Source organism: Periophthalmus magnuspinnatus, chromosome 7 (genome assembly GCF_009829125.3).
Source record: "Periophthalmus magnuspinnatus isolate fPerMag1 chromosome 7, fPerMag1.2.pri, whole genome shotgun sequence".
Lineage (NCBI taxonomy): Eukaryota > Metazoa > Chordata > Actinopteri > Gobiiformes > Gobiidae > Periophthalmus > Periophthalmus magnuspinnatus.
Window position 1 is genome coordinate 16,324,309 of NC_047132.1, and position 27,315 is coordinate 16,351,623.

Consider the following 27,315-nt stretch of genomic DNA (forward strand, 5'->3'; position numbering starts at 1 on the left):
ATTAGCAAACACTGCCGATTTTCAACCACAAATGTGAGAGTGACGATCTGAAAAACTGTTGGCTAAAGCTAGATAGCGTGTAACTGTAATGTTTTTGAGAGGGACTTGTTTAAAGGCAGAGGAGTGCCTACAGTTAGCATCACACCCCAAGGTGCAGCTGTATCAATTGTTTTGCCCAGGATGTACCACAGTATGACATATTTTGAGTGTTAAAAACACCCATATTGGAATAAATGATAGATTACATAACAAAGCAACATCCTCACAGACCAGCAGGTGGCGCCCACCCATTCGCTAAGTCAAAGTTTGTGACTCATGCTTGTTTGAGTATTCCTTATTTTATTTCTATGGGGTAGTAGCTGCTAACACGTAACATATTTAGATCACCATGTTAACATTTATTGTTTAGAAAATGCTCTATTCGCTGAAAACAACATATTAACATGTTTTATAATTTGATTCGCTTTTTTGTACTGAGTCTCCCTTCCCTTTACTCTCTACATTAAGTTACTCCCCTTTTGCTATCACAGCACAATCAGCATGCACACTGCTAATGAAACTACTGCAGATTGCATCAGGTTTGTCAGTTTGTTATGTACATTTTTGTTTCATGCTTTTGTATATTTAAGGAGGATTGTCATGTGGGAGCCTGGATGATGCAGACTTATGAGCTGAGCATTGCACGGGATCTTACAGCTAACAGCTCTTTGAGCACCTAAGCCAAGAACATACAGAACAGTGAAAGAGTGAAGAAAATGTACATTTAGACAATAATCTCTCACCTCATTGGTCAAATTTGTCCAATTCTTCCTGGTGATGTCATAGGGCTCTGGGCGAATCAGAAGAGACATTTTCTCCAACTTTTCCGCTGCCCCATTCACCTCCAGGTCTGACATGGATTTGGTCCTTATTTTTTATATAGAAATGTAGAAAAAGAAAGAAATATTCACAAATTTAAGTGGGGAAAAATATGTTTCAGACTTTTATTTTTCTGACCATTTAAGACTATTTGCATGTATATACAAAAAACTAAAAATATTGTCTACATAATTTCAAATTGTTTTAATATTACCTTGGAGAGGCAGAGCCGTTTTGGATGAGTCCTTCAGCAGACGAGTCACTGCCTTGTGACTTAGGCTGTTATGAGACACAAAATCTTACTATTCATTTTATTTATTTATTACAGCATTTGCCTCGACTTTTTACACACATGCTCAAACACAAAAATAACTGTTACTACTATATACTATACTATAGTACTATATAAATTGGAATTAAAGGTAGATTATGTAACTTCCTGGAGATGGCACATCATTTCCATGATTCCATGATTTCATGAATAGAAATTTTAAACCATACTTTGGAACATTCTCCAATAAGCACATACATAACAGATTTTAGCCATTGGGACAACATTTCCATGGAAACAAACGGGAGGAACCCACCTCTAAGCCACATGCTAGCTCATTTCAGTCAACAAAAATTTAAAAAAGGGGTAAAATGTTACTATGGCTTTAATTTAGGATGGAATAAAAGTAAGTTCTTATTTGTCACTAAACATGCAAGGTATACAACACAAATACACATCAGTTAAGGGAGTTAGTTCCTTGTACTGCACATGGGGAAAAAAAATCTGCACAAACTACGTGCTTTACACAAGACATGCCTGAAGAGGGCAGTATTGTCCTGTCTAAAATATTTCCAATTCTGAGATATGGCATTTCTCATTTCTGAGCCAGACTGGACAGAAGAAAAGCAAATCTGATCCATCCATCCATTTCAGTTTGTATATTTGGTTCTCTCAGTGACTAGTTATGGTTCAGACCTGATGTAATCTTTGTTTTCTTCTCTAATGAGCTAGTCAATTTAGACCAATGGTAAAATGACATATGACAAGATCTTTGTCTAGCGTCTCTATTTTCAAGTAATGCAAGGAATTACTGGCCGTAGTTATAACATTATCTAAGGGAACTTAAGTAATAAACGATCAAATACAAATTAGATCTCAGCAATAAGTGATGAAGCTCAACAATTTAACTACATTAATGCCCTGTAACTACATTATTGGCTTATTACCATATTCACAGTCATTACGTAATCACGGGTAGAGAAGTCCGATGGTCCATAGACAATACCTTGTGGTGTCCTGTGGCCTCCCTGAGTCTCTGCTCCCACTGGGCTCTCTCTGCACCAAACCTCTCCAACAGGTCCAGCTTTTCCCGGCTCCAGTTCCTCTCTCCGATCTGGAGCTGCACCGGCAACAAAATAAGAATATCTTGTTTGAGTAAAGCAGACAAACCAGACAAAAACTGCAAAGTTAAGTAAAATAGATAAAATTATATAAATATTACAGGTATGCTTGAACACATTTCTCATGGATAGCTATAACACTGTCTAAATATTGTTACTAGGTTATAAAATATTATTTCTGTCAATATTTCCCAGTCCTATTTATTTATGTTATTTGTTGAAAAAAGTGAAGAAAAAAAATGGACTCTTACTTAGCTGAATGTGAGTAATGCATATCCCATGAGAAAGAATGCAGTTGTCACTTGTCTCACCTGTTTGGTCAGGTCCATAACTGCAGCGTAGGACTCTGCTAACAGGTGCTGGTGCTCCTCGCGTTCTTTCTTTAGCGCCACCTTCAGGTCAGGGGCTTCCACAGCATCAGCAGAGCTCAGGGGTTTACCGGCTTTAGTCTCCAACTACAAGACAAACATTGACAAAAAATTTACACAATTAGATATGCAAATTGAGTTTGTTTTTAAGCTTTTAATTATAGTAAGACACAGAGTAAACTAACCAATATATATATTTTTTGATTATATTTTCTGAAATAAATAACCACATACACACACACACCCCCACACACACACTAATCAAAGGTTAAATGTGCATAGAAATGTAATTCAATTAAAATGATTAAAGGTCCTGCAATGGATTTTTTTCCCATGTATTTGAGCATATATATATATATATATATATTTTTTTTTTTGCTTTATATTGTATAAGCAACTCTTGAGGTCAAAATATGTCTGCTGTGTGCTGTCTGCATCTAATTGGAAAGCATTTTATTGTCCGATAATCAGAAGTGCACTGTTAGCATATTAGTTGTTAGCATTACCGTGACAGCAAAACTCCGCACTGGTCTCTGAGAGTTGCGAAAAGCACTTATAAACTCATCGAGGTGAATAACTAAGATGTTCGGAATGCATAAGCGCTGAATAACTTTGGACCACCGCAAACCGTTTAAAATGAACTTCTGTTTTTCATGTTTTTAAGACAAAAATCACGCACACCACATTTAGTACATATATATAATGTGTATGTGTGTTTGTTACTGATAAGATTTTCTAATAGAGACAAACCACACAAAATGACTTCATCTGTCATACGTGGACACCCTGCCTTGTGGTGTGGTTATAGCGGTTACTGCGTTTTTCTGATACAGCCTATAAGCTCCGCCCCCTTCCTCTTTATCTACAGCCGGTTTCATTTGTGAAGTGGTTTTGATGAATGAGCCCCACGGACCACAGCTGCCCCCGCACTGAGAACAGGTGCTCCAACATGGCAGATACCCACAATATGTCAACACAAGAAACCCTCATTCATCTTTAATCGGATTTTCCACTAGGGTATTGCCACAACAAATCACTGAATACTGCGGTAATTTATGCATTAAATTTGGGCTTACAAGGGAAGCATGGGAACCCAAACGCATTTTATTTGCTTATTTAGTTGTAGAATTGCTCATTAGATCTAGCCCTGCTGTTCTAGTACAGGGTTATGCTAAAGAAGTATATGAAATAAACTTTATGTACTTTGATCTCTACTTTTTTAAAAGGTAATACAATCAAAACATGAAGTTGCCAGTGCCTTAACCTGCAGAAAGAGGACACATACAATTCTTTTGTACCAGGCCTAGTTAAAAAATAGTCTAATCTTTTGTTATAATATTGTAGAATAATGTCCTCCACAGTACATCAGCTTCAGAATATAAACCTGATGTACTGTGACAGAGACATTAGATGAAGTTTTAGCCCGTTTCTAAAGCAAAAGACAAATTCAAATCTGTCAGCTTCATTGTGATAAAAGAATTAAGCTTCCAACTTTTTCCTCGAAATTGGATCGAAACGGAATATGTCATTTTAGCATCGTGACAACACTATTCTATCTGTCAGTGATTTCAATATAATAGAACTGGGTTGTGCAGCCAATTTAACAACATTCACTTTCATTTATTATCACGGTTACTGCCAAATGGCCATCAGGCTAAACTTGACGGCCAAAACATAACCAAAATGCCAACTCTCATCACTTCTTCCTTCTAAACTGCTCGCTCTAATCTAATCTTGACGCCTTGATGCCTTGTTTATGGAGGTGAACAGTGTCGATAATTCCCCTGTCTGTTCCAGTGTGGAGTTTTTGGATTGAGACGTGGGATGGGGAGCAGCAGAGGGGAGGAGGAAGGGAGGGGCTGGAGCAGAGCCAGGAGGCGGAGGTGCCGATGATGTGGTCGGATGAGTGGACATTTATCAAATCTCTCCAGCATCCATACACGCGTTAGGTTTCTGTTCTATTTGGGGACATTACATTGACCTACATTAATGTCCTGGAGACTCATCCTTACCTTAATCATAGTTGTTGATCTAATAATAAAAGACTTATGTCATGTGTGAATACAAGATGTAAGTGTTGGTATTTATCCACACTGTGATAAATACCCACACACACACATTCAGTGCAGATACAGGGGGAGAGTGGTGCAGCTGTTGTCTTTGGGACAGGGTTTGCCTACACTGGTGTTTCCTAAGAAGGGGTAGATAGTGGATTTTTTAAAGGTGCATTATGTAAATTTTCTTATGAGGATACAGGCTTGACTGTTTTCCATAGAGATGTTATTGCTTTGCCAAGAATGATCAACATCATGCTGAAACACACAGCTGTAAACACAATCAGGCATTGAGTTGTTTGTTGCATGTTTAGAGCCGGAGTGACAAACCCGAGGCGAGCGAGCCACATGCAGCTTTTTCCCAATCAGAAGTGCCTCATACTAGATTTGATAAATGTTTTCCTCACTCAAGAATAATACGTTTGCAGTCTGGGAATTACTTCTTTTAAAAAAGATCATAAAACTGAATAAAAATATTACATTTAAAATGCCCTTAAAAAAAATACCTGCTTTGATTTTATAGTCCTTCATTTTTCTTTAATGCTTTTTGTAATATAGGACTTGCCTCAATAGTTTTAGGAGTCTGTGTTGTGAATAATAATAATAATAATAATAATAATAATTCAGCACTATAAAAAAAAAGAAATTAGTATATGGTAATCCACAGTTCTCCCACAACGTTGGATGAGCATAAACTTTCCCCGAGTTACTCTACTAATGAAGATTCGGCAGTGTGTATGTGTCTCCCAGCCCCTGGTGTTGGCAGAGAGTCAGTCTGTGGTGTGGCTCTTTAAACCAAGACAGATTAAATTTTGGCTTTTGGTCACTGAGCAGTTATCCACTCCTGGTTTAAAGAGGCTTAGCCCCCAAATTAGGAGGCTGGTGTTTTGATTCCTGATCAGATGTGTGCCTAATGTCATGTCCATGAGCAAGACAATTAATCTAATTTGCTTAAAGAGGAGATATTTTACTTCTATGGGGTATTAACTGGTAACAACACATTTAGATCACTGCGTTACCTTTTAATGAAAATGCTATATTTGCAGAAAACAACAGCTCTGAATCTCTCTTCCCTTTGCTCTGTGCACTAAGTTGCTCCTCCTTCAGAGCACTATCACAAATGCATCTCACTAACAAAAACATCGCATCAGGTTTGCCAAGTTGCTGCGCACAGTTTTGTATCATGCTTTTGTATATTTATGGAGAATTGTCATGTGGGAGCATGGATGACGTAGGCTTAGGGCCCGGGAGAGATCGCTAAATTACTGAAAACATGCATGGATGACATCTAAAACCTCTTCAGGCATGTTTTGATGAGGGAACAACGTTATAACACATTAGAAAGCTCAAAAAATGCATGTTGCATAATACCCCCGTCTTTAAGTAGAGTCTATACTGCACCTGTAAGATGATATTTTTCAGCTCGGCACGCTCCACTTCCCATGATGCCTTAGCCTTAGCGAACTGCTGTGTTAGCTCTTGGGATCCCTGTCTTTCCTGATGTAACTCTCCACTCAGGTCCTGCAGCGCCACCCTCAGGTCAGCCAGCGTACTGCTCACTGCGCTTGACTATAGGAAGAAACAAATAAATTGGTTAGTTTAAGTACTGTAGACATGATAGCGCAGTGAAGTAGTATTTGTACCTTTATAGTAGGACTGACAGGGTGTGCGTCTGCCGCCTGGTGGGAGGGGCTACAATTCTCTTCATCCAATAAGAGATAGAGGTCCTTCAGGCTGTTTATCTGAATAACAAATCAGAACGTACATTCAGTTACAAACATTAAATCTTCAACAGTGGAAATTCATATTTTTTGTTTTAGTTTTGTTGTTTTTTTTCTAATTATGACCGTCGTGTATGTTATATTGTTTATACATATTTTATATCTATATTTTCCAATTAAATAATATAATATTTATGGAGGTAAATATTTACTTTGGCTTGAGTCTCTTCCATCTATTTGGTACACCCTGACGACCAAAAGGTATTTAGACAAGACAACCAAAATATTCTCTTTTTTGGATGGTCAGTTGAAACCAATGTAGAATGTTTATTATTTGAAAAAAGTGGTATATAAAGGACATATGCAGTTTGTCAATTTCTTTTGTCATTTCGACTTCATCATTACAAAAGCACAAGTCAGATACACTTCATACAAAACAAACTGAATTATCACCAAATGTACTTTTTTGTCTTACTTAGAGGAGTTATTACCCTTCTATGGGGTATTAAACTGTAACACATTACATATTTAGATCACCACGTTACTTTTTATTGTTTTGAAAATGCTATATTTGCCAAAAAACAATATATTAACATGTTTAGTAAGTTTCACTTTAATTTTTGATGCTCTGAGTCACCTCTCTTTGCACAATACAATCAGTGCACGACCTGATAATGCAACTACCACACATCAGGTTTGTGGAGCTGCAGTGTATTGTTTTGTACCATGCTTTTGTATATTTACGGAAAATCACCCCACGGGAGCATGGGTAACGCAGGCTTGTGGGCTGAACATTGAACAGAATCATACTGCTAACCATGAGGAGGGTTTGAATAGTGCCAGATGACAATGACAATGCTGCAAATCCTTGGCCTTCTCTCAATGAACTTCGTGATTAAATAACCTGAAAAAGTTTTCACTTCACTGGTGTGCCTTGGCAGGGTCACAAAATTCCAAAGAGTGCACAGTAGTGACCAAAGCAAAGGATGGCTATTTAAAAAAATCTAAAACATGTTTTTTTTTTACTATATTACATATTAATTTATAGTTTTGATGCTTTAAATAATAATCTACAATAAATGGTAATAAAAATAAAGAAAGAACAAAAATGTAAAAGCCTCTCCAAACTTTTGATTGGTAGTCTGGGAAATGAGGACATTGTTTAAACCCTGACCTCCAGCACGTCCTTCCACTGGGCGTCCTTTCCTCCCTGGATCCTCCACTGCTTGAGAAGGCAGCGCAGCTTGAGGCTGAGCAGAAGTAAGGTGTGTTTGAGGTGCTGGGACTCCTGAAGCAGAAGGTTCCTCTCCTGGGCCCACAGCCTCTGGTGCAGCCGGGCCTGCAGACCCACGCTCTGGAGCTGGAAGTCCCTCCTCACCAGGGCCTTGTGCTGCTCCTCCTGCAACTGGAGAGCCATAACTTCAGTGTGTATGATGTCTTTTATACTGTTGACTCTAGAGATGGTATCACTACACAGTTTGTTCATTGAAAACAGAAAAAAAATGTATTTAAATGGCATAGTATGTACTAAACATGCACTAGGATTACTTGAAAACTGACCTGTGTGATTTTATGAGTGAGTTCTGTGTGAGACAGCCTCTCTCTCTCCAGCACCTCCTGAGTCTGGGACAACTGCACCTGAAGATCTGAGCACTGGAAGAGAAAAAGCCACGATATCAATGTGGAGAAAAACATTGATTGAAAACAGATTGCAGTGAGCTTCAAGTGTTTTTTTGTTCAATTTCCATTTGGCTTGTTTCAAAGTTAGCAAGTTCCACAAAAATGAATTGTGTAAATGTTTGATTTCTAAAAACAATTCTAAAATGTACAAAAATAAAATATGACATCAGCTACCTCTAAGCAGGACAGAAAGTCAAATATATTTCATTGCATTTTTTTCATGTAATAAAGAAAACAATTGTTTAGCCTTAGTATATATTGTAAAGGCAGCTCAGGGTCAAAATGAGACAACTATGTGCTGTCTGCATCTAATTATAAACCATTTTATCATTTGCAAACCAGGAAGAAAGGAATGCTAACAGCACACCATGGTTAGCATTACCATGGCGGAAATGTGAAGTTGTGAAAAGTACACATAAACTATTTGAAGTGAATAATTAGGATGCTACTAATGCATTGTGAACCTTTTTTTTTTTTTAAAGATTCACATAGAACTAATACTTGTGTATTCTAATGCATACTACTAAACAACATTTCCTTGACCCACTTATTTACAACAGTGTTTGTGTCCCCATACTACAACCTAACACAAATAGCACAAGAGGGGGTCATGTAGCAAGTCATGTAGCAAGTCAGAAAGGTTCCGCAGTGGTCTTTAAATCACACCTCTGTTTCCCCCCTAACCTCCCCACGCCTGCACATGGAGCATTAGCTCTGGGTGTGATCTATCGACCCAGCCTTGCACTGCTAATGTTCCCCCTTCACCCCATGGGGACAAAATGTACTGACACTTTCAGCAAAGAGGCACCACAGCAAGATACAGCTAATAAACAGCTGCTTGTCTCCATGGAGATGGTATTGCTTTGTCTGGAGGGTTTTCACCGTATAGCATTAAAATGATCTATATCTTGCATTTATTCAGTTGCAAGTGTTTTTTTGTTTTTTTTTTATCCCATGAAAGGGTCAGACTCACCTCTCTGACCTGTAATCTGGAAACATCACCTACTTGTTTTTCAGGAAACTAACAAGTTAAAGCCATACTGGGGAACTTAATGAAGGTGTAGTTGTTTTAGTTATCATATAAACTTCTCCAACAACCACATTTCAAACAGAGCTGCTAAACTCTGCAGTGCTCGTGGACTTAAGAAGAGAGGGAGTGCGGAGCCGGGTGTGGTCTGGACATATCAGGAACAATGTGATTGGTCTAACAGGTATGCACACTTCAAACTGACTGTTCATATGATTTATTCATCCAGAAGAACATTTTCAGGTAAGAAAACATTTTGTGAATGCCAAAAATTTTCACAAGAAGACCTTAAGTACAAATTTGTTTGTAAGAAGCTTCATGTATGAGGCTCAGTGCAATTAAAACACCCACAGTGTAGTTCCACTTTAATATCCCTCTCTTTAGCATCTTCTCTTTTTAGTATCTATTTTGTCTTATGATTCAGTGCCATTCACAATCCCAGTGATACACACACACACACACACACAGGCTGGTTACTATAGAAACCGCCTGCAAAGGTCAAACAAACAGAGCCCTTGATTTGCTCTGAGCGACTGTGCTTAATGATGACAGCTCTGTTTGTGCATGAGTGTCTGTTGCTGAGACAGAAGTGTCCCACGTGAGCCACCGTACATGTGTTTGTGTACAGATGAACTTTAATAACCTTTGTGCATAGTGAGAATACACTATAGTACAGCATAAAGCTAGTATTTCAAATAACATCAGCATTTTCTTGTAATTATTTTAGTGAGATGGGGCAAGAAATCTACCCAGATAAAAAAGTAAAAAGATGAGATTTTATTTTTGTAAGTTTCTTATGAAAATATGATTTAATTTATTATATTTTCCCCATTTGAGAAACAAAAACTATTGGACGGTTAAATTAATATCAACAGTATTTTGTATTTTATAAAGTTTTGATGCCATACTGCTGGACCAGGCAACATCCCCATGGAAACAAGCAAGTCAAAAGTTAGTGCACCTATAAACACTGCAAAACTCCTCAAGTTTTCCTGCTACTTTTTTGCACTGCACCAAAAAGAGATACAGCTACTTTTCAATGCCAAAGACTTTTCCAACACAGGAAAGATGTATTTGTCTTGCTCAAAGGCACCACAACAATACTAACTGCAAACATCTATGTAAAAACAACTACTATGCTTGTAATTGAGTTAATTCCGTTAGAACCTACCTGTGCGTTTTCTGACTCTTGCTCTGGTTGTACATTGTCCAAATCTGGGGCCTCCTCTGATTGGCTGCCTTCCCGGCGTTGACCTCTAACATCCGGTTCTGATTGGTCCCTAGAGTCAGGCTGCTGTATGCATGCATGGGCACGTTAATGACCAAACAAAACGAGACAGAAATGTGTAGGAGGAACCGTGTGAAATTAAAAGAACCGAGGGAGGGATGACCAAAGTTAAACAAAACAAAAAGTCAATTAAAAAAAGTACAAAATGTAATGTGAAAATTTTTTGAAATAATTAAAAATAAAACAAAAAGGGGTGATCATCACAAGACAAAAAACAGGATGTAGAGGAAAAAGATTTTGGTCAGAGACGAGAAGGAGAGAGTGGAGAAAAGGAAGAAGAGTAGGATGGACGGAAGGATGAACGGCTGAGGAGAGAGGAGACGAGGACGACAAGGAGGCAAGGAAGGAAGGAAGGCATTAGGATGAAAGTCAGAAAGGGACCGATGACGGGGCAGAAGCGGGGTCAAAGGTGACATGGTGAGGAGAGGTGAGGAGGGGTGGGAGAGGAGGAGTGAGACGCAGCCCAGCCACAGACAGAACGAAAGGAGCGAAGAGGGAGAGAGGAAGGGAGAAAGGAGGGAGGAGAGGAGAGATAGCAGGGAGTTGGAATTGGCCTCAGATGGAGCAATTAAGAGCGTGTTAAAACTGGATCCAAACCCAGTAAGAAACTACAAAATTCAATCACTGTTTGTCATTTGAACATTAGGCAGATTTTGAAGAGTAACAATTTTATTTTGTACATTTAAATTCTACATGTGTTTTTTAATTTAAAAATACTAGTCCACATAAAAAATAAATTAAACTGTTAAATAAATATAAGGATAAAACAAAATTTACAAGAAAACATTTGGAACTTTGAGTAATTATTGGCTATCCGAATAAACATCCTTTCTTCAAAAATTTGAAAGAAATTAGCACTTTTTAAACTGATTAAAAAACAATTGTATTTTACATTTTTTAATACAAACAAAACATGAAGCCAATAAACTCAACTCACACATTTTGTACTGGTTCATCAATCTTAGTCTTAGTATATAATCCCACCCTATACATTGGAAGACAAATGGTTTTCATCACAAACGTGAATGTGACTCGTTCTATATAAGACATATTGTGCATTTTTCATACTTTGTTCATACTTGATACCATTGTACTGAGCCATAATACTGGCCTATTGCTATGTCTTGGTGCAGTAAATGATGTGTCTATAGCATGCCTGTTATGATGGAGTGTTTTAATAAAGCCCAGATAAAAAGTAGCTGTGTGTGGACAGTTGGCCCAGTGGCTCCATGTGAGGCTCTAAGTGCAGGTCAGGGGCAGGCCATGCAGAGGACACAGGTGTACGACTAATACAGATTTACAGTACTGCTCAAATCAAATATAATCTAGCTACAGATAAACTGAGACTGATGGAGCGTATTTGGGAATGGCAGAGTTGTGCATAATCCCAAAAGTTAGCAGTTCTTTTTGCAGCTATTGACATTTCATATACTGATGTCCTTAGGCGAGACACTAAACTTAAAAGCAACATATTATGTGCAATTGAAGATTTTATTTTGTTATAATGGGTATTTTACTCAGAGTTGTATTTTAAATAAATTGCATGCTGTGTTTCAAAGGCTGATCACATCTAAGTAATATATAAAGCTTTTTCAGGGACTGGCCTCATGCTGTTGCCCAGAGTCCGAACTAAACAACAGTGTTTCAGTTTTATGCAGCTGGACAAGTCTTCCTGAAAATGTGAGACAGGCCTCTAATTTCACAATGTTTAAATCCAGGCTCAAAACAGTTCTGTTTAGCTGTGCATATGACTGAATCATTTTTATTCTGCACTCTTCTCTTTTAATGTTCATTTTATGATTATTTATGTTTTTATTTTTCTGTACTGTGATTTTATTGCCATTTTTATTCTGTAAAGCATTTTGAATTACATTACATTGTGCTATACAAATAAACATGCCTTGCCTTGAAGCTTTGAGTTTCTATAAAAACACTATTTGAATAGCCTTTGTGCAGTGTGCTAGCTCGCTCACTGTGTCTCAAAGCAAATACGAGCTTGTATTCAAATATAAAATATAAAACAAATAACCACACTGTGGGTCCATTAACTTATATTTATATTGTCATTGCATTTTTTTTGTCTTTCTAAACCTTTTTTAAATACATTTGTTTAGATTTGAGCATGTTATGTAAACCACTCTGCACTGGACGAACTGAGCATGTGCTGATGAAAGCTGTTAGTCGGCCACAACTCAAAATATAGCAAAAGGTTGAAGGAAAAAATATACAGTGCTAAAATATATACTAACACAAGCAAAATCTAGAAATAAAATAAAATAATTATAATTTAAAGTGCATATGACAATTTTGTATCCTTTTTTTTTTTTTTTTTTTTTTTTTAAATATAGACAAATCAAATCTGGTGAACTTTATCATTTTACTTCCTGGTTGGACACAGCAGCAGATGTGACATACATAGAGGTAACTCCAGTATAGCATATCTACCAACCATAATGTTAACAAGGGCCAAATCTTGTCTATATAACACAATAGTTATCATTAGACAAATAAAAACTGATAAAAAAACGCCTCTATTTTGTTAAACTGATGCTCATAAATTGTCCCTACATTTGAAATAGAATTATCTGTGTTGACATAGGTAGAGGTATTAAAAGGTTTTAAAACTTCTTGTTTTTTGTAGTTTTTGGATCAACTTTTTTCTACAAACTCCAAATTAACTGATGTAAAACTAATATAGTATACATATTTACCACATTCACTGTTCCGCTAAACCTATATATTTAGAAAAACACAAAAAACTGTCATATGCACTTTAAGTATCTGGTGTTTCGCATGTACCTTATGAGCAGCTATGTTCGCTTCAGAGCAGATTGTAGTGGCAGCCAAAGAAGCGTCCTCTGGTGTGATAGTGGCTCCTGACCCAGCTCCAGGAGGGGGCGCTCTGCTCAGCCCGTCCACCCGCTCCACGAAGGCCTGCAGCTGGGAGTGAAGTGCCTGGAGCCTGCCGGTCAGGGCTCCCACCAGGGGCCGGTCAGACAGGTCAGACAGCTCAGAGATCTGCAGAGGAGCAGAGGTGTCAGAACAGAAGAGAGATAAAAGAGGAGATGATACAGCTGAGGAATGGGACAAGTAGTGAAACAAAAATATAATACAGACAACTGTGCAAAAGGATAGCTCTGAAGTTTATCAAAGTATCTGTCGATCTTAGTGGGTCCATCATGATGAGATGATGGACAAACTTTTATTATGGCTATCTGTGTAATCTCTCAGTCGTCCAGGTCTAATCCATAGCAAAAGAAAAAGAAAATCTGCCAACTGGACAAATTGTAGGAATGAAGACGTTTTTATGAGCAGTTTTCACAACTTTCAGAGGTCAGAGTGGTGTTTTGCCCCGGTGGTAATGCTAACAACAACTGGCATGCTAACAGCACATTTCCTGGTTGTGATGATTCTGGAAATCATAACTGGAGTTTTTACCCAGAAGTCAGCAGATTTACTAAAAGGAGTGCACCTGATTTTTTATTTAATCTTGTCAAAAAATGCGCTTTTTACATCATGCAATGGTAAAAGCTGCTAAATAAGGAAAACGATTTACATAGTATTTTGTGAGGTAATAACTAATACAGACAGGGTCACCTTGTTTCATCTAATCAGGATTGTTACTAAGAAATGATTCTTAGTAACAAGGAAACCAACTGCCTGACCACAACATGACACATTTTTGACTCATGGTTTGAAATCAGGTATGTGGCTTTTAAGTCAATGTTTGTACTTTAAAATGCTTCCACATATGAAAATAATGATCCACAGGTATCATGCAGTACAACTATATGGAATATTAGTGCATATTACTGTCCAAAGATTATGTCAAGCTTTCTCAAAAAAAATTATACCTGGCTGTTGTTACTCTGCGATTTGTCCTGGTCACATGACTCAGCTTCCTCCTCCTGATTGGCTGCCCCTTCTTTGCTCTCATTGGTGCAGACCTTGTGGTAGAGCGACGGGGACTGGAGGCAGCTGGACTCTGGGGAGATAAGGAGCTGGATCGCTGTGGAGACCAGCCGAGCCTGGTCCCTCATGGAGAGCAAAGCATCATGGTCCTTCTGCACCAGCGGAACAGGAAGTGAGGAGGAGTCAGCGCTGTCCTCGCTCTTGCGTTTGTGTTCTTTCAAGTCAGAGGGGTCGGTCTCACCCCCTACTGGCTCACGACGAGATGGTGGACTGGAATAAACATTCACGGAATTATTTGTACTTGATAAGGAAAAGTAAACACAGGATACAAAATAAAAGTAGTAAAATAAGATAATACAGAAATGGCAAGCAAACAGCAAACAATACAAATTTAATTATGATTTTTCTTGTTTACCTCGGCAGACACTCAGCGGAGTCCCCTGCCTCTGCGTCTGTCTCCAGGTTGAGTCTCAGGGTGGAGGGGGCAGGGGAGGAGGTGGGGTTATAAGAGGCCAGGTCACACCTCTGCAGATTCGACAAGAGCACTCTGTTCTCGTACTGCAACTTCTTCACCTTCCCACTCAACTCCCCGATCTGTAACCGAGCCAATCGCAGCTCCTCTTCCTGCGAGGGGGCGTTGACATTTATAAGCACCGCCCCTTCCTGTATGGAGTGCACCGGGCTATCGTTGAGCAAGCCATCTGTTAAAGAGGCCAGTGAGTTGGATGACAGGGAGGGCGGGAGTTCGGATTTGTAGCGGTTGATCTCGTTCATGAGAAGTTTGTTCTGCTCCTCCATCTCCGTGAGGGAGCGTCGTAAGAGCTCTGCCTCCTCCTCGACGAACTGAAGGTGACGCTGTAGCTCCATCACGTTTTCAGAGGAAGCTCCGCCTCCGAGAACCATGGCCCCGCCTCCAATGCCGAGTCCGGGGCTGAGACTTCCTGTCAAATCTGGAGAAATGTCTGGAAAAACACGTATGAATATGATTTGTCTGTTATTGACGTTCATATCTTTAATCACGGACAAAATAGTGAAATAAAAAACACCATGATGTAGAGTGAGTTAATATGAACATTTTAAGACCAAAATGCTGAGGCTCTAGTAGTTTAGCTAGGTCCATTTATAGATACAGTCTGTGGTTCCTACCCTGTGGTCCCTTCATGTCATCCATCTCTGCTCGGAGCCCTCTGTTCTCAACCTCCAGCTCCACAATCCTGCGGCTTAACAGATTCGCCTCCTCTTCCACCAGCTTCAGGTGAACGCGCACCTCGGCTTCGCGCGTGTGTGGAGAGTCTGCCACCTGCACACAGCAAATACATATGTAAGTGAGCAGTCTATTTTTACTATTTAGTGCTTTTGTTGTGCATCAAACATTGGTTAAAAGATTGAATGAGATTTGGAGAGGTTATTTTATAACTAATGCTTTCCTGACCTGCCAGTCCCTTCTATACTTTGTATCCAGAAGTGTATAAAAGGGGGCCGAGAACATGAAAAACCTCCATTCTAACTTTGGACGGACCAGCCACAGACGCTAATTTTTAACACGAAAAGCTCTCAAATCCAGAAGACATCTCCTCTCAAAAATCCTCGTATCATTCAGAACAAAATGCATACTGTGTCTTAGTCCTCTACCTTGTTTTTCGCCCTGTAAGCTGCCATGTTTGGTTTGACACAAGCGGAACATGCATCTCTCTGATTGGTTAATCTGCCTGTCAGTCACGCCCAACTGTAATTGAGGAGATAGGAAATGACTCACCAGACCCATTCGTCTTTGTAAAGTGTTTAAAGCTTGTGGTTCTGGCTGGCCAGGTAAGACTAATGTGAGATTGATCTATGTAGCTGTCAGTAATGGAGAACGCCATGGCAAATAGTCCAAGCTGATTGGTTGAAGCATCCCAACAGTGCAACAAGCCAGAAAATCCAGTTTTTGTTAAATCCATTAGAGAGTAAAGCGAAGACATCTTTCCCTCCACAAATGCACAGAGCACTTCCTTCTACGTGCTTTTCAGAAACTTAATAGTCTGAATCTCTGCTAAAAGTACATCTGTCTGTATCGCTCTGTTTGTTTTGATTCGTTTGTGCACTTCACCTTTGGTTTCTGCCCAAACCAAAATGCTGCCTTGTGATTGGTCTGAACCACTGGCTAACTGGGCAGAAGTTCAATTGTTCAGTTTGATTGTTTGATAAATAATCTTATTTTATAGTTCATCTGAGACAATAAAACCTAGCTGCAGTCTTCACACCACACACATAATAATTATTAGCAAATTAAATTATTAAATCCATATCTGGACCTCCCTCTCTCCTCTTGACCAGTTCTTGCCTTGTTCTCTTGTATCTCACTAATTCTCTCATTAATCTTCACCAGTGCTTACATCTCTCTCTGTACCTCTCTCCACACTGCCCCCTTCAGTCATAAGCCCTGAACTGCTCGGTATTGTCGGTATTATCAGCACATGTGGTCACCTCCTCCACAGTGAGGCTGGCGTCCACGTCTCCGTACAGCGAGCGATACTTGGACAGCTCCTCCCTCATGGCCTCGCTCTCCTTCACCAGTTTGGTCAGCTTCTTGCACATCATGGCCGACTCCTCTTTGGCAAAGTGCAGCTGGCATTTCAGGTCTGAGCTGTCCTCCTAGAATACACAATGAGAGAAAAAGATTGGATGTAATTAACTGTAGAGATGTAGTTGGTTAAAGGGACTATATTACTCAAATTTCCTCATCAATAACAGACCTGGAGTTTTGTTTTCTCTCATTTACACATGTTTAACACACAAATCCTGGATATTTAGGCTGAGTTCACTCTGCGTCCTTGTGATGCTATGTGGTAGTACATTACATACAAGTGCTCCACTGTGTTTTCAAACACCATACACCTTCACAAGAATCATTTGGATGATTTCAGGTCTCCGGGTGTGTTTTTAGATGGGGTAACATCATAACATGGCTTAAAGCTCACAAGAATCCATTTTGTGTATAAATCTTTTAATTTATATGTTGCTGCATTGGAATAATTAGAAAACTGATTTATGCAACAGCTTGTAACATAGCGTTCTGTTTAGATATTGTGTTAAGACATTCAAAGTGAGAGATTAAAAACACACAAACGCATTAAAGGCATTTCCATGGAGACAAGCAGGTCTGCGGAGAGGAAACCCTGCTCACAGTACGAATGCATGTTTCTGAAAGTTGTTTTTAAGCAATAAAAACACTCACGATAAATGTAAAATATATAGGTTTAATGGCATCCTGTGAAACATTCCAGACATTCCAGGCATTATTTAACATGGGTAAGTGGGAAAACTTCATTTTACTGTACAAAGCTGTATATGGATGAAAAAATAACTTCTATAACTCAACATAGATACAAACATTAATTCACTGCAGTTCCTTTAATAATACTGTAGATTTCTGATAGTTTTCTGAGGATGATACAGCTTTTTTGTTAATGTTTCAGTGGCATGGCTTTACTTATTGTCTACTATCGTTAGAGGCACATATCACGATACATGTATGCAAGTGTAAGTGCTTATTAAGTTTTGTTGTTGTTGTTTTTTTTGTTTTTTTTTTTCTATTTCCATTGCCATCGACGTTATAACTTTTAAGGTTGTCTCCCTCTCTACGAAACATATTTTACTTTTTGCTTTTACTATGCCTCTCTCTTTACTTTGACAACTACAAACCTCTGTCTTGTATCCCATATTTAACCCGCTTTGTAGGACCTTTTAATGTTCCTTTCTCACATGTACCGTAAATTTCGGACTACAGAGCGCACCTTGATATAAGCCGCACCAGCTAAATTTGAAGAGAAAATCAATTTTGTACATATATAAGCCGCACCTGAATAAAAGCCGCAGGTTTTCATATTGTAACATGAGACATTTACACAGAAAGACGGTGCACCGACACGCTTTTTTTTAAAACTGTGCCTGAAAATTGGCACCAACACGACAACAACACGGGATGAACACATCTGCAGGTTTAGAAAATAAAGCTGCACCAACACGGAAAATCTGCTTTTATTTCCTCTGAAAACTTTTGTCGTCTTTTTACATTGACCAAGTTGGATTCATTGATGTCGAGCTTACGTGCAGTGGCTCTATTTCAGGGGTCGGCAACTCGCGGCTCCGGAGCCGTATGCGCCTCTTTCAGTCTTATACTGCGGCTCTGCGTGGCTTGGGAACTGACACAGACACAGCTCACAGTCCTGCGTAAAGAGCCCTGATTTTCAGACGCTGTGCGCACAGGGGTCAGGAGCAACTTTGGCCCGTCCCTAATGACACACTAATAAGCTCGTCCGTAGATGTATCATGAAAATCCTGCTGGAAATCGCCACAGAAATCTATTTGATGTAGTAGCAAGTTTATTATCTGCTCTTGTCTCCGCGATGACGTATCACGTATAACACATCAGACACGACGCACACAAGTAGAGCCACAAGCGAGTGAAAATGAGCCAAAACAAAAGTCTTTGGAGATCTTTTTAACAAAGGGGAAAAGGACAACTGAGGAGCCAGAAGAAGAGACTACGACCTCCAAGAAAAAGAAAGATAAATTTAACAGACAATGCCTACTTAAAATCTGGGTTTGTCGCTACAGGTGACTCTCACGCACAGTCCGCTCTGCGTAACATACGGGAAAAGCAAATAAGGCAATGAAACCTTCAAAACTGCTTTGGCACATGGAGAATAAGCACCTGGGATTAAACGATACGCTACGAGTTTTTTTGTTGTTGTTTTTTTAAAGAAACTGCGGAGCAGAGTAGACATAATCACATAATCAGCACAGGGCTCCCTCTGATGCAGCGGTTTGGTGAGTTGTATTTTTTTAATGCACTTAAGTTGTTTTTGCCATATTTATCTGCCACGTGTAGAAGGCTTGTCCGTGAAAGTAAAACCTACATTATTCCGTTACATTATTGTTATTATACAGTGTTATCTTCATTTTAGATGTCAAAAAGTATTTGCGGCTCCCAGTGTTTTATTTTATGTGGAAAGTGGGTCCAAATGGCTCTTTGCGTGTTAAAGGCCGACCCCTGCTCTGTTTCCTTTCTGTTTCTTTATCTTAAAAACTGCATCATATCCATTTCATGATGCGCAAAATGATCGTTCAAAATCAAAACTAGTGAATTCTTCAGAGCAGAATCTTTCCCCACGTCTGTCTCACTTTTACGTTTACAGCTAGAGAGCGCCCCCCAGGGGCCGTTATCCAGTATAATTCCATATATAAGCCGCACTGCTGTAAAAGCCGCAGGGTTCAAAGCGTGGAAAAAAAGTAGCGGCTTATAATCCGAAATTTACGGTAAATATGCACTCTATGCTGTAAATATTCATGTTTGCAAAATAAAAAAGATACAGGGTCAACAATACAGGATGTCCCAATACATGAAAGTCCTCTAAAACTAGTATTAAATGTTTACTAAATACTTTTTACAACCCTTTTACATATTGGTGGGTTTCAGATGACATTACAGCATCCTATAGGCCAATAATAATGAATACAGATGAGGGCAGCTAAAATTATTATTGCTAAATTGCAGATTGTTGTAATACTTGCAGTTCTTGAGTCTAGTCGCTAATAGAAATAATAAGGTTAAACATTTGTACATTTATGTTTTGGATATTTCATGACAAAGTACAATGTAATCCATAGGAAAAACTGTCTCTTGCCTCCATCTGGAAGTATGACATCATCGCCACTAGTCCTTTTATTCCCGCTGTGGTGAACGTTTAAACAATAATTTACTATAATTGATACGAATTTGAAAATGTGCGGGCATTTCTCAATATTATTAATTTTAAACACTGTTATTGTGTCGCTCTCGTAGTATTTTGTCCAGTGACGATGCCTACGGTGTGTTGGTTGAAGTGAGCGCTGTATTTGTTTAACAGTGCAGTCTCCAGATGTTTGGTTCCATTTAAGGCAGTGGTTTGGATCAGACCACAGACACAGACGTCAGGGAGAGAATTCAACCCACAACTGACCTACTAAATGTTTTTATAGATATTTGAAAGAGAAGAGGTAACTATTAGGGGATTTGGGTTTAAAGTAATATGTTCCAGGCAAATGGGAGGTTGGATGTTTCCCACTTGGACCAGAGTTCTGACTTAAAGGAGCTGTACCTGACGTCTTGAAATGTGAAAAACACTCATTTATTTTAACTGGTTTGCATTGGTCCAAGTTATTCCTCATCTTATGCATTCCGAGCATACAAATAATTCAGTCGCTTTACACAACTCTGAGAGACTAGAGCGGAGTTTGCCTTCACGATAATGCCAACAACTAGCATGTTAAACGTGCCATTCCTGATTAACAGACCATAAAGCGCTTTATTAGTAGATGCAGGCAGTACACAGCAGACTTATTTTGACCTTAAGAGCTGCTTATACACTATAGCTGTACAGGTCCGAGACAGTTTGCTCAAATACATGGTAAAAATCGGTTCAGGCCCTTTAAGAGAGATTCAGATTGGTTGATTTTGTATATAAACATGGTTAATGCAATAACTGTAACATAGTTTACAAGTAGGAATTATGAGATTGAGACTGGTATCCCAGAAAAGCCAATGATTCAAAATTGGAACTACCACAAGGCCCAGTGGATAGTGGGAAAATAACTGTAAAATCCTTGTAAAAAGCTGTGGTAAAACTGGCTTTTGAATAAGACTTTGGGTGCTCTAATGCTTTGTTCATAGTTACATGTTTCTGAAAACTTTTGATGTGTATTGGCATTGTCGACGTACACATTATACTGCCTACTACACACTGGATGAGTACTGTGCAGGAAATATAAACTAAACATTGAGCAAATTATCAATACATGTTTGGTGAAAAGGGGGTTTACGGAATGGAAAATGGTATAAATGCTTCCATTGTTCTTAGGATTTTGGAGTTGAGACAGTAACACATTAATTTTAAGGCTTGAGGTAATAATTTGCTCGAATAGTGGGGCCAGTATAATAACAATTATAAATGGTCTGATAAGGATTTGTGAGACAATACCGATGTCTTGTCTGTTTGTCTTGCTTTCGTGGCTGATAACCGACATTTGCATTGTTATTATGGTTTTAAAATCTATAACAAAGACTAAATTTCTATACATTTATAGTGATGTTTAAAAATGGACTTATCGCTCTTGTAAAAATCATAACAAAATTACTTTATCTGCAGTCTGAATTCATATTGTCTGCCAAAAAAGACAATTCTGATGCACTGAGGACAAGCTGAAATGACACATGGGCGCACAGAGAATGGGGCAGTACAGATAAAATACTGGGGCCAAATATCGGCAAAATTCTTGGACCGATACAATACAATTACAATCCTCTGAATCAGTGGTGGAAGAAGTGCTCTTTTGTTACTTAAGTGAAAATACAGATACTGGAGCAAAAAGATACTCAAGTAAAATAAAAGTATCATGTGAAAAAAAAAAAAAAAAAAAAAAGAAAACTTAGATAAATGTATTACCTGTACTTGAAAATGTACTTAAAGAGTAAAAAGTAAAAGTATTTCACGCATATTTTGTGGTCTTCAAAAGCACTGATTTTGATAAAGATTTGTGCTGAATTTTGTTAAACAGAAAAAATATATATGATAGCCCATCCCTACCAACAATTATGTGTAGTATTATATAAATATTACTTTTATTACTTTTAAACCATGTTATAGCAATGTTCCCCATCATTTGCCTATTCAGAGTTGTATTTTGTGAACTACACTAACAAGTTCAAGCAACATTCAATAAGTCTTGCCCATGGACAAAATAACAGCTGACAGCAAGGATCCAACCTCCAACCCTCGAGTAGTAAATGTGCAAATGTCCAGTCAAAGTATCCTTACAAACTGGAATATTTCATTTGTTTTTAGTTTAAAGCTAGATGCCAGTTTATCAAAACCTCTCAGAAAAAATATTTTAAAAATCCTTCCTGTCCCATATCTAAACTTCCAAACAGAGGAGAGGAATCATGTTAAACCCAAAACCTGGAGATGAGCTGAAAGATAGCAGGAAAAAGAGAGGAGAGAGGAGTGGAGAGAAGGAGAGAGATGGAGAGGGACACAAGGAGAGATGAGGGTGGAGAAAGCAGGAGAGAAGAGGAGAGAGAGGGAGAAAAGGGGGGAGAGAAGGGGAAATAAGGACAGAGTAAAAATGCTGAGGTAGAGTCTTCCTGCCGCCTCCCGCTATAAGAGAAAAGATTAACCTGAAGAATACAGGTCATACACAGGGGACATTATTGAAAACATCCAGTGACCCAAAACAACTTCCCACCATGAAGCCAAGGATATAGGAACGGACAGACGACAGGTTAAGTAAGGCAATGGTGTGCAAGACAAATAGACTTAAATAGCATCTTTGTCACTAAGTAATTTGTCCTTTGCATTTGACCCATTTTTTCATCTCAGTTCAGACATCAAGTGAATATTTATTACACAACATACATGCTTTGAAGAACATACGTTAAATGTCTGCTCGCTAACTGGTTTAAAAAAGTACAATCACAACCAGTGTCTGAACTTGCAGATAGAGGATAAACACATTTTTTAATTTTCATTCTCAGTGTATAGACAGCCCAAACCTCGTGTGAAAGTCGAGAACTGGAATTCACTCACTGAGCTGCTTCATGACTGTCCTGGGGTTTAAGTAGTGACCGTTCAGATCCGACAGAGTCCTTTTAGGTTTAAACCAGATTTCAGCAATGAAACTGGCAGCCCAAATGAGAGGCTCGTGATGAGAGAGGCTCATTCTGTTTTCTGATTAAATGTTTTATTTAATTTCTTTTAAAATTAAGAATAAGTCAGCATTGCATTCATTATCAGCTATACTAGATGTTTACCTCATATCTAGAGACATAGGTAGGCCATGTGTATGAAGTTTGAAATAAAAATGCTAAACTTAAGAGCATGTTAAATAAACAATGGTAGCTGCAAAATGAAGGACATCATAACTACCCCAATACTTGTAATCCAGTAAAAACTATATTGTTATTACTGGTACTAACCAATTACAGTAGGGGTCGAAAGGGATGGAAATAGGACAGAGTGGTTCTTAAAAATGTGAAAGTCTGAGGTTTAAAACATTTATATCACACAGACAAAACTATACAGTAAGCAAACTGAAACATCTTTTGATTTCCAAATTTAAAGACACCAGTTAGCCAGCATTGTCTACTAACACCCAGAGATCCAAAACACCAATATCTGGACGAGCAGGGTCTGATGTGGGTTAGTATTTGAAGTATCTAAAGGTCTTGTTGTGTGCTGCAGTCTGAGGAGGTTTATCAGTAAATACAGCTGTGTGGATGCACCCACCTGAGGGCACGGCTTCTTCTCTGCTTTGTTGTTGGCTCGTGCTCCTCTTTTTTTCTGGGAGCTCTGCAAAAGATAGAAAAGAAAAGTTTAGCTTAAAATATGGTTTCAAACAACCAGGGTTATATTTTTAAAGATGCATTATGTAACTTTTTTTGCTAGAGAGAGAGACAGAGAGATAGAGAGAGAGGCAGACAGAGAGAGACAGACAGAGAGACAGAGAGAGAGACAGATAGAGAGATAGACAGACAGAGAGAGATAGACAGACAGAGAGAGATAGACAGATAGAGAGAGACAGACAGACAGAGAGAGAGAGAAAGAGGCAGAGAGAGAGAGAAAGAGGCAGAGAGAGAGACAGAGAGAGACAGACAGACAGAGAGAGACAGACAGAGAGACAGACAGACAGAGAGATAGACAGACAGAGAGAGAGAGAGAGACAGACATACAGAGAGAGAGAGGCAGAGAGACAGACAGACAGAGAGAGAGACAGACAGAGAGAGAGAGAAAGAGGCAGAGAGAGAGACAAACAGACAGAGAGACAGACAGACAGAGAGAGAGAGAGGCAGAGAGAGAGAGACAGACAGACAGAGAGAGAGAAAGGCAGAGAGAGACAGACAGACAGACAGAGAGAAAGAGGCAGAGAGAGGCAGAGAGACAGACAGACAGAGAGACAGACAGACAAAGAGAGAGACAGAGAGAGAGGCAGAGAGAGACAGACAGACAGAGAGAGAGAGAGAAAGACAGATAGAGAGAGAGAGAGACAGACATACAGAGAGAAGAGAGAGAGAGAGAGAGAGAGAGAGAGAGAGACACAGACAGACAGACAGACAGACATAGATCTGACATGTAACTTGGCCTATTAGTTTTTTGGTAACTTTGCAGATTTCTAGTCAAAAACTGAGTGTGTGCTGCCTCCAGTGGTCTCTGCAATTTTAAGTACTACGTGACATCACACAGGACTGCCCTGATTAAAGCTAGGTGTTTCTGATTAAACACCTGGCTGCAAGGCAAGGTTTGAAATGTGGATACCTGTTAGACCAATCACACTGTTCTTATACCATCAGACCCCGCCCCACCACTCCCCACACTCTCCCCTTTAGTCCTCCAGATACTTCCCAGTTTAACAGCTCTATTTGGAATGTGGTTATGGGGGGAGTTTAGGTGTGTTTAGTCCCACTTTAAATAAATTCAAGTTCTCTCCATATCCTTCCAGCTTCGCAGCAGAAACGCCAACCTCTTTATTTGCAAAAAGAAGGAAATGGAGACTAAATTCCCAACATCCTTTGTTTTTGCTAACTGATTGTGGCAGCGTCAAAACCATTTACAACAAACGCATAATCAACTTAGCAATAAAACTATATAGCGCAAATGGCTCACATGACAAATATGCTAATGGCTAATATGGCTAACAGTCCCCAGCCAATCAATCCTGTGGCGATGGTGTTGAGAGGCTAGCGTTACAGAGGCTAAATGGAGCGTTGCATTTGAGGCGCAAAGCAATAAATGTAAATGCGAGAACTGTGAATAATAAAATAATAAGACCACGTATAAATCATGCTTCTTTATTGGAAGTGCACACACAGAGAAACGCGCATTATCACTGCAGCCTCAGCATCCTTCATCCTTCCTCCGGCCTCCCGTTGTCATGGAAACAGAGTCGGTCCTCGGCAACCGGCGCGGCGACAACAAAAGAAAAGGCATGCGGAGACGGAGAGGAGGCGAGAGGTGAGAAGGGCTGTCTGAAGCGGAAATAATGAGCTACTTTAGCCTGATTAGTAAATAAAAGCAGACAGAAATAGCTGGGTATATGCACGAGAGTGAATAATTGTTGTTTTGACAGTCTTTTAAAGCAAATGGTGTTCCCAAAAAGTAAAAAAAAGGCTTAGTTTGTGCATGTTTGGACCATGTAAGTGTAGGAAGGAGAGTGGAGATTTAAGAGGGGTCAAAAATACAAGTATGGCAGCCTCAGAGGAACACATCTTGAAATTCCTGGGTGGGGTATTTCAAGGAGAGTAAAGGTCTTATATTAAACAAAACTGACTCTTGTGAGATTTAAGCCATGTTAGAATGCTGTTACCTCCTCCAAAAACAAAACATACCTTGAGTTGTGTTTTGTTTCATTCACACATGTTTAAGTAATTCTTTATTATTAGGCTGTCTACATCTCAAAAGCTCAAAATGGTCTGTTCCAATTTGTGATGTCATGAAGGGGTATTTTTCAAGTTAACTGCTCCTTTTACATTTTATTCAGTAGAGACTGGCATTTCCAGGGCTGAAATCATCCAAATGATTCTAGTTGAAGTTGTATGGAGTTTAAAAACACAGTGGAGCACTTCCTGTATTACCGCATGACATCACAAGGTGGAACAAAGTGTTTTCTGTTTGAGAGAAGAACTCAGCCTAATTCTGCAGGGTTGTTTGTGATGAGGAAATTATAACACATTATAACACAGATCAAAAACCAGTTTAATAAGGGCGTTTTAAAGCAAATTGTGTTTCCAAAAACTAAAACAGCCTTAGTTTGTGCATGTTTGTAATGTGTAAGACTAAGAAAGACATTTCAGAGGGGTCAAAAATAGAAGCACTACCTTCACCCAGTCAAAAAAGCAACTTTCTATTAAGGCTGCAAGATTTATCACAATCGAATCAGAATTACAATTTAGCTGGACATAAATAGCGAGTCCCAATGGCTAACTGGTAACCCTGCAGTTTAGATCAATAACATGTTCTGAAATGTGATTCGTGTATTAGTTTGTCAGTTCAGATTTCTGTCTTTTTGTCGGTTCTTCTGGATGTTTAAAATGTGAACTTTGAACTGAATCCTATTATGAAAAAATGAACTGAAAATCGAATCGCAATCACAACACTTGTCGGGAAAAAAACGCAATTAGATATTTTTTCCCAAGTCAGTCAGCCCTACTTTCTACGCTACTCACATCTAGTGCTAATAAGTAGTTAATAAAACCAGAAACTTTACAATGTTCCGCATGTAAACTTTTGTTTGTAACTTATATCATTCTCTTAAAATTCGCTGTTAAGCACTGAAACTCTCCACTAAAATTGACTTCGATGATTGTCATTTGTGAGTCAGCGTTTTGGTGGAGCTATAATTGCAGTTCTTTGCCCCTCCAGCGTCAGCAGCCTGCAGACAGCTGATGGACAGAGCGCTATTACAGGGCCCAAAATACATGCTACGGCTAGGGCCATTACTCTGTGGTCAACCAGCAACTAGACTGTGGCAGGGTTACATTCAGTTTACAGGAGTTTGTCTGGGGTAGGCCATTAGTAATGTCTGTAAGCTCCTGGGATTCAGATGACATCATAACATTCTATAAACCAATACAATTTAATACAGAAGGTGGACAATGAAGGTTTTTGTTGTAATACTGTGGGGTTTTTGGGGCTAGTTACGAAAAGACATAATCAAATTTACTTTTTGGATATTTCATGACAAAGTACAATTAAATCATTAGGGTTCTTGCCGCCATCTGAGGATATGACATCATACTCTCAGATGATGTCAAAACCACCGTCATCTTGTGTTAAATTATTGCAACACATCAAATAAAGTACAAAAAGTCACTGGCCCAAAAGTCACTGACAGCTGAAAAAAATACGTAACCCTTTTGTTTCTAAATATTTTAATTTTATTTTTTTCAGAGCATTTAGAACGACCCTTCTGACATTAATATGAGCAAATACAGCACCGAGGA

At 38.9% G+C, this 27,315-nt stretch overlaps 1 protein-coding gene across 1 annotated transcript in view; it reads right to left on the reverse strand.

Moving 5' to 3' along the window:
* Positions 1-27,315, reverse strand: part of soga1 (suppressor of glucose, autophagy associated 1) — a 108,182-nt gene that overhangs the window by 4,310 nt on the left and 76,557 nt on the right. The window contains exons 5-19 of the mRNA XM_033968835.2: positions 23,606-23,668; positions 16,767-16,934; positions 15,447-15,600; positions 14,716-15,262; positions 14,243-14,570; positions 13,188-13,406; positions 10,272-10,394; positions 7,954-8,046; positions 7,568-7,798; positions 6,316-6,414; positions 6,074-6,241; positions 2,562-2,705; positions 2,136-2,249; positions 1,073-1,137; positions 783-906 (exon numbers count right to left, since the gene is read on the reverse strand). Coding sequence (XP_033824726.1) covers positions 783-906; positions 1,073-1,137; positions 2,136-2,249; positions 2,562-2,705; positions 6,074-6,241; positions 6,316-6,414; positions 7,568-7,798; positions 7,954-8,046; positions 10,272-10,394; positions 13,188-13,406; positions 14,243-14,570; positions 14,716-15,262; positions 15,447-15,600; positions 16,767-16,934; positions 23,606-23,668 — 2,640 coding nt within the window. The remainder of the gene's footprint in view (positions 1-782; positions 907-1,072; positions 1,138-2,135; positions 2,250-2,561; positions 2,706-6,073; positions 6,242-6,315; positions 6,415-7,567; positions 7,799-7,953; positions 8,047-10,271; positions 10,395-13,187; positions 13,407-14,242; positions 14,571-14,715; positions 15,263-15,446; positions 15,601-16,766; positions 16,935-23,605; positions 23,669-27,315) is intronic.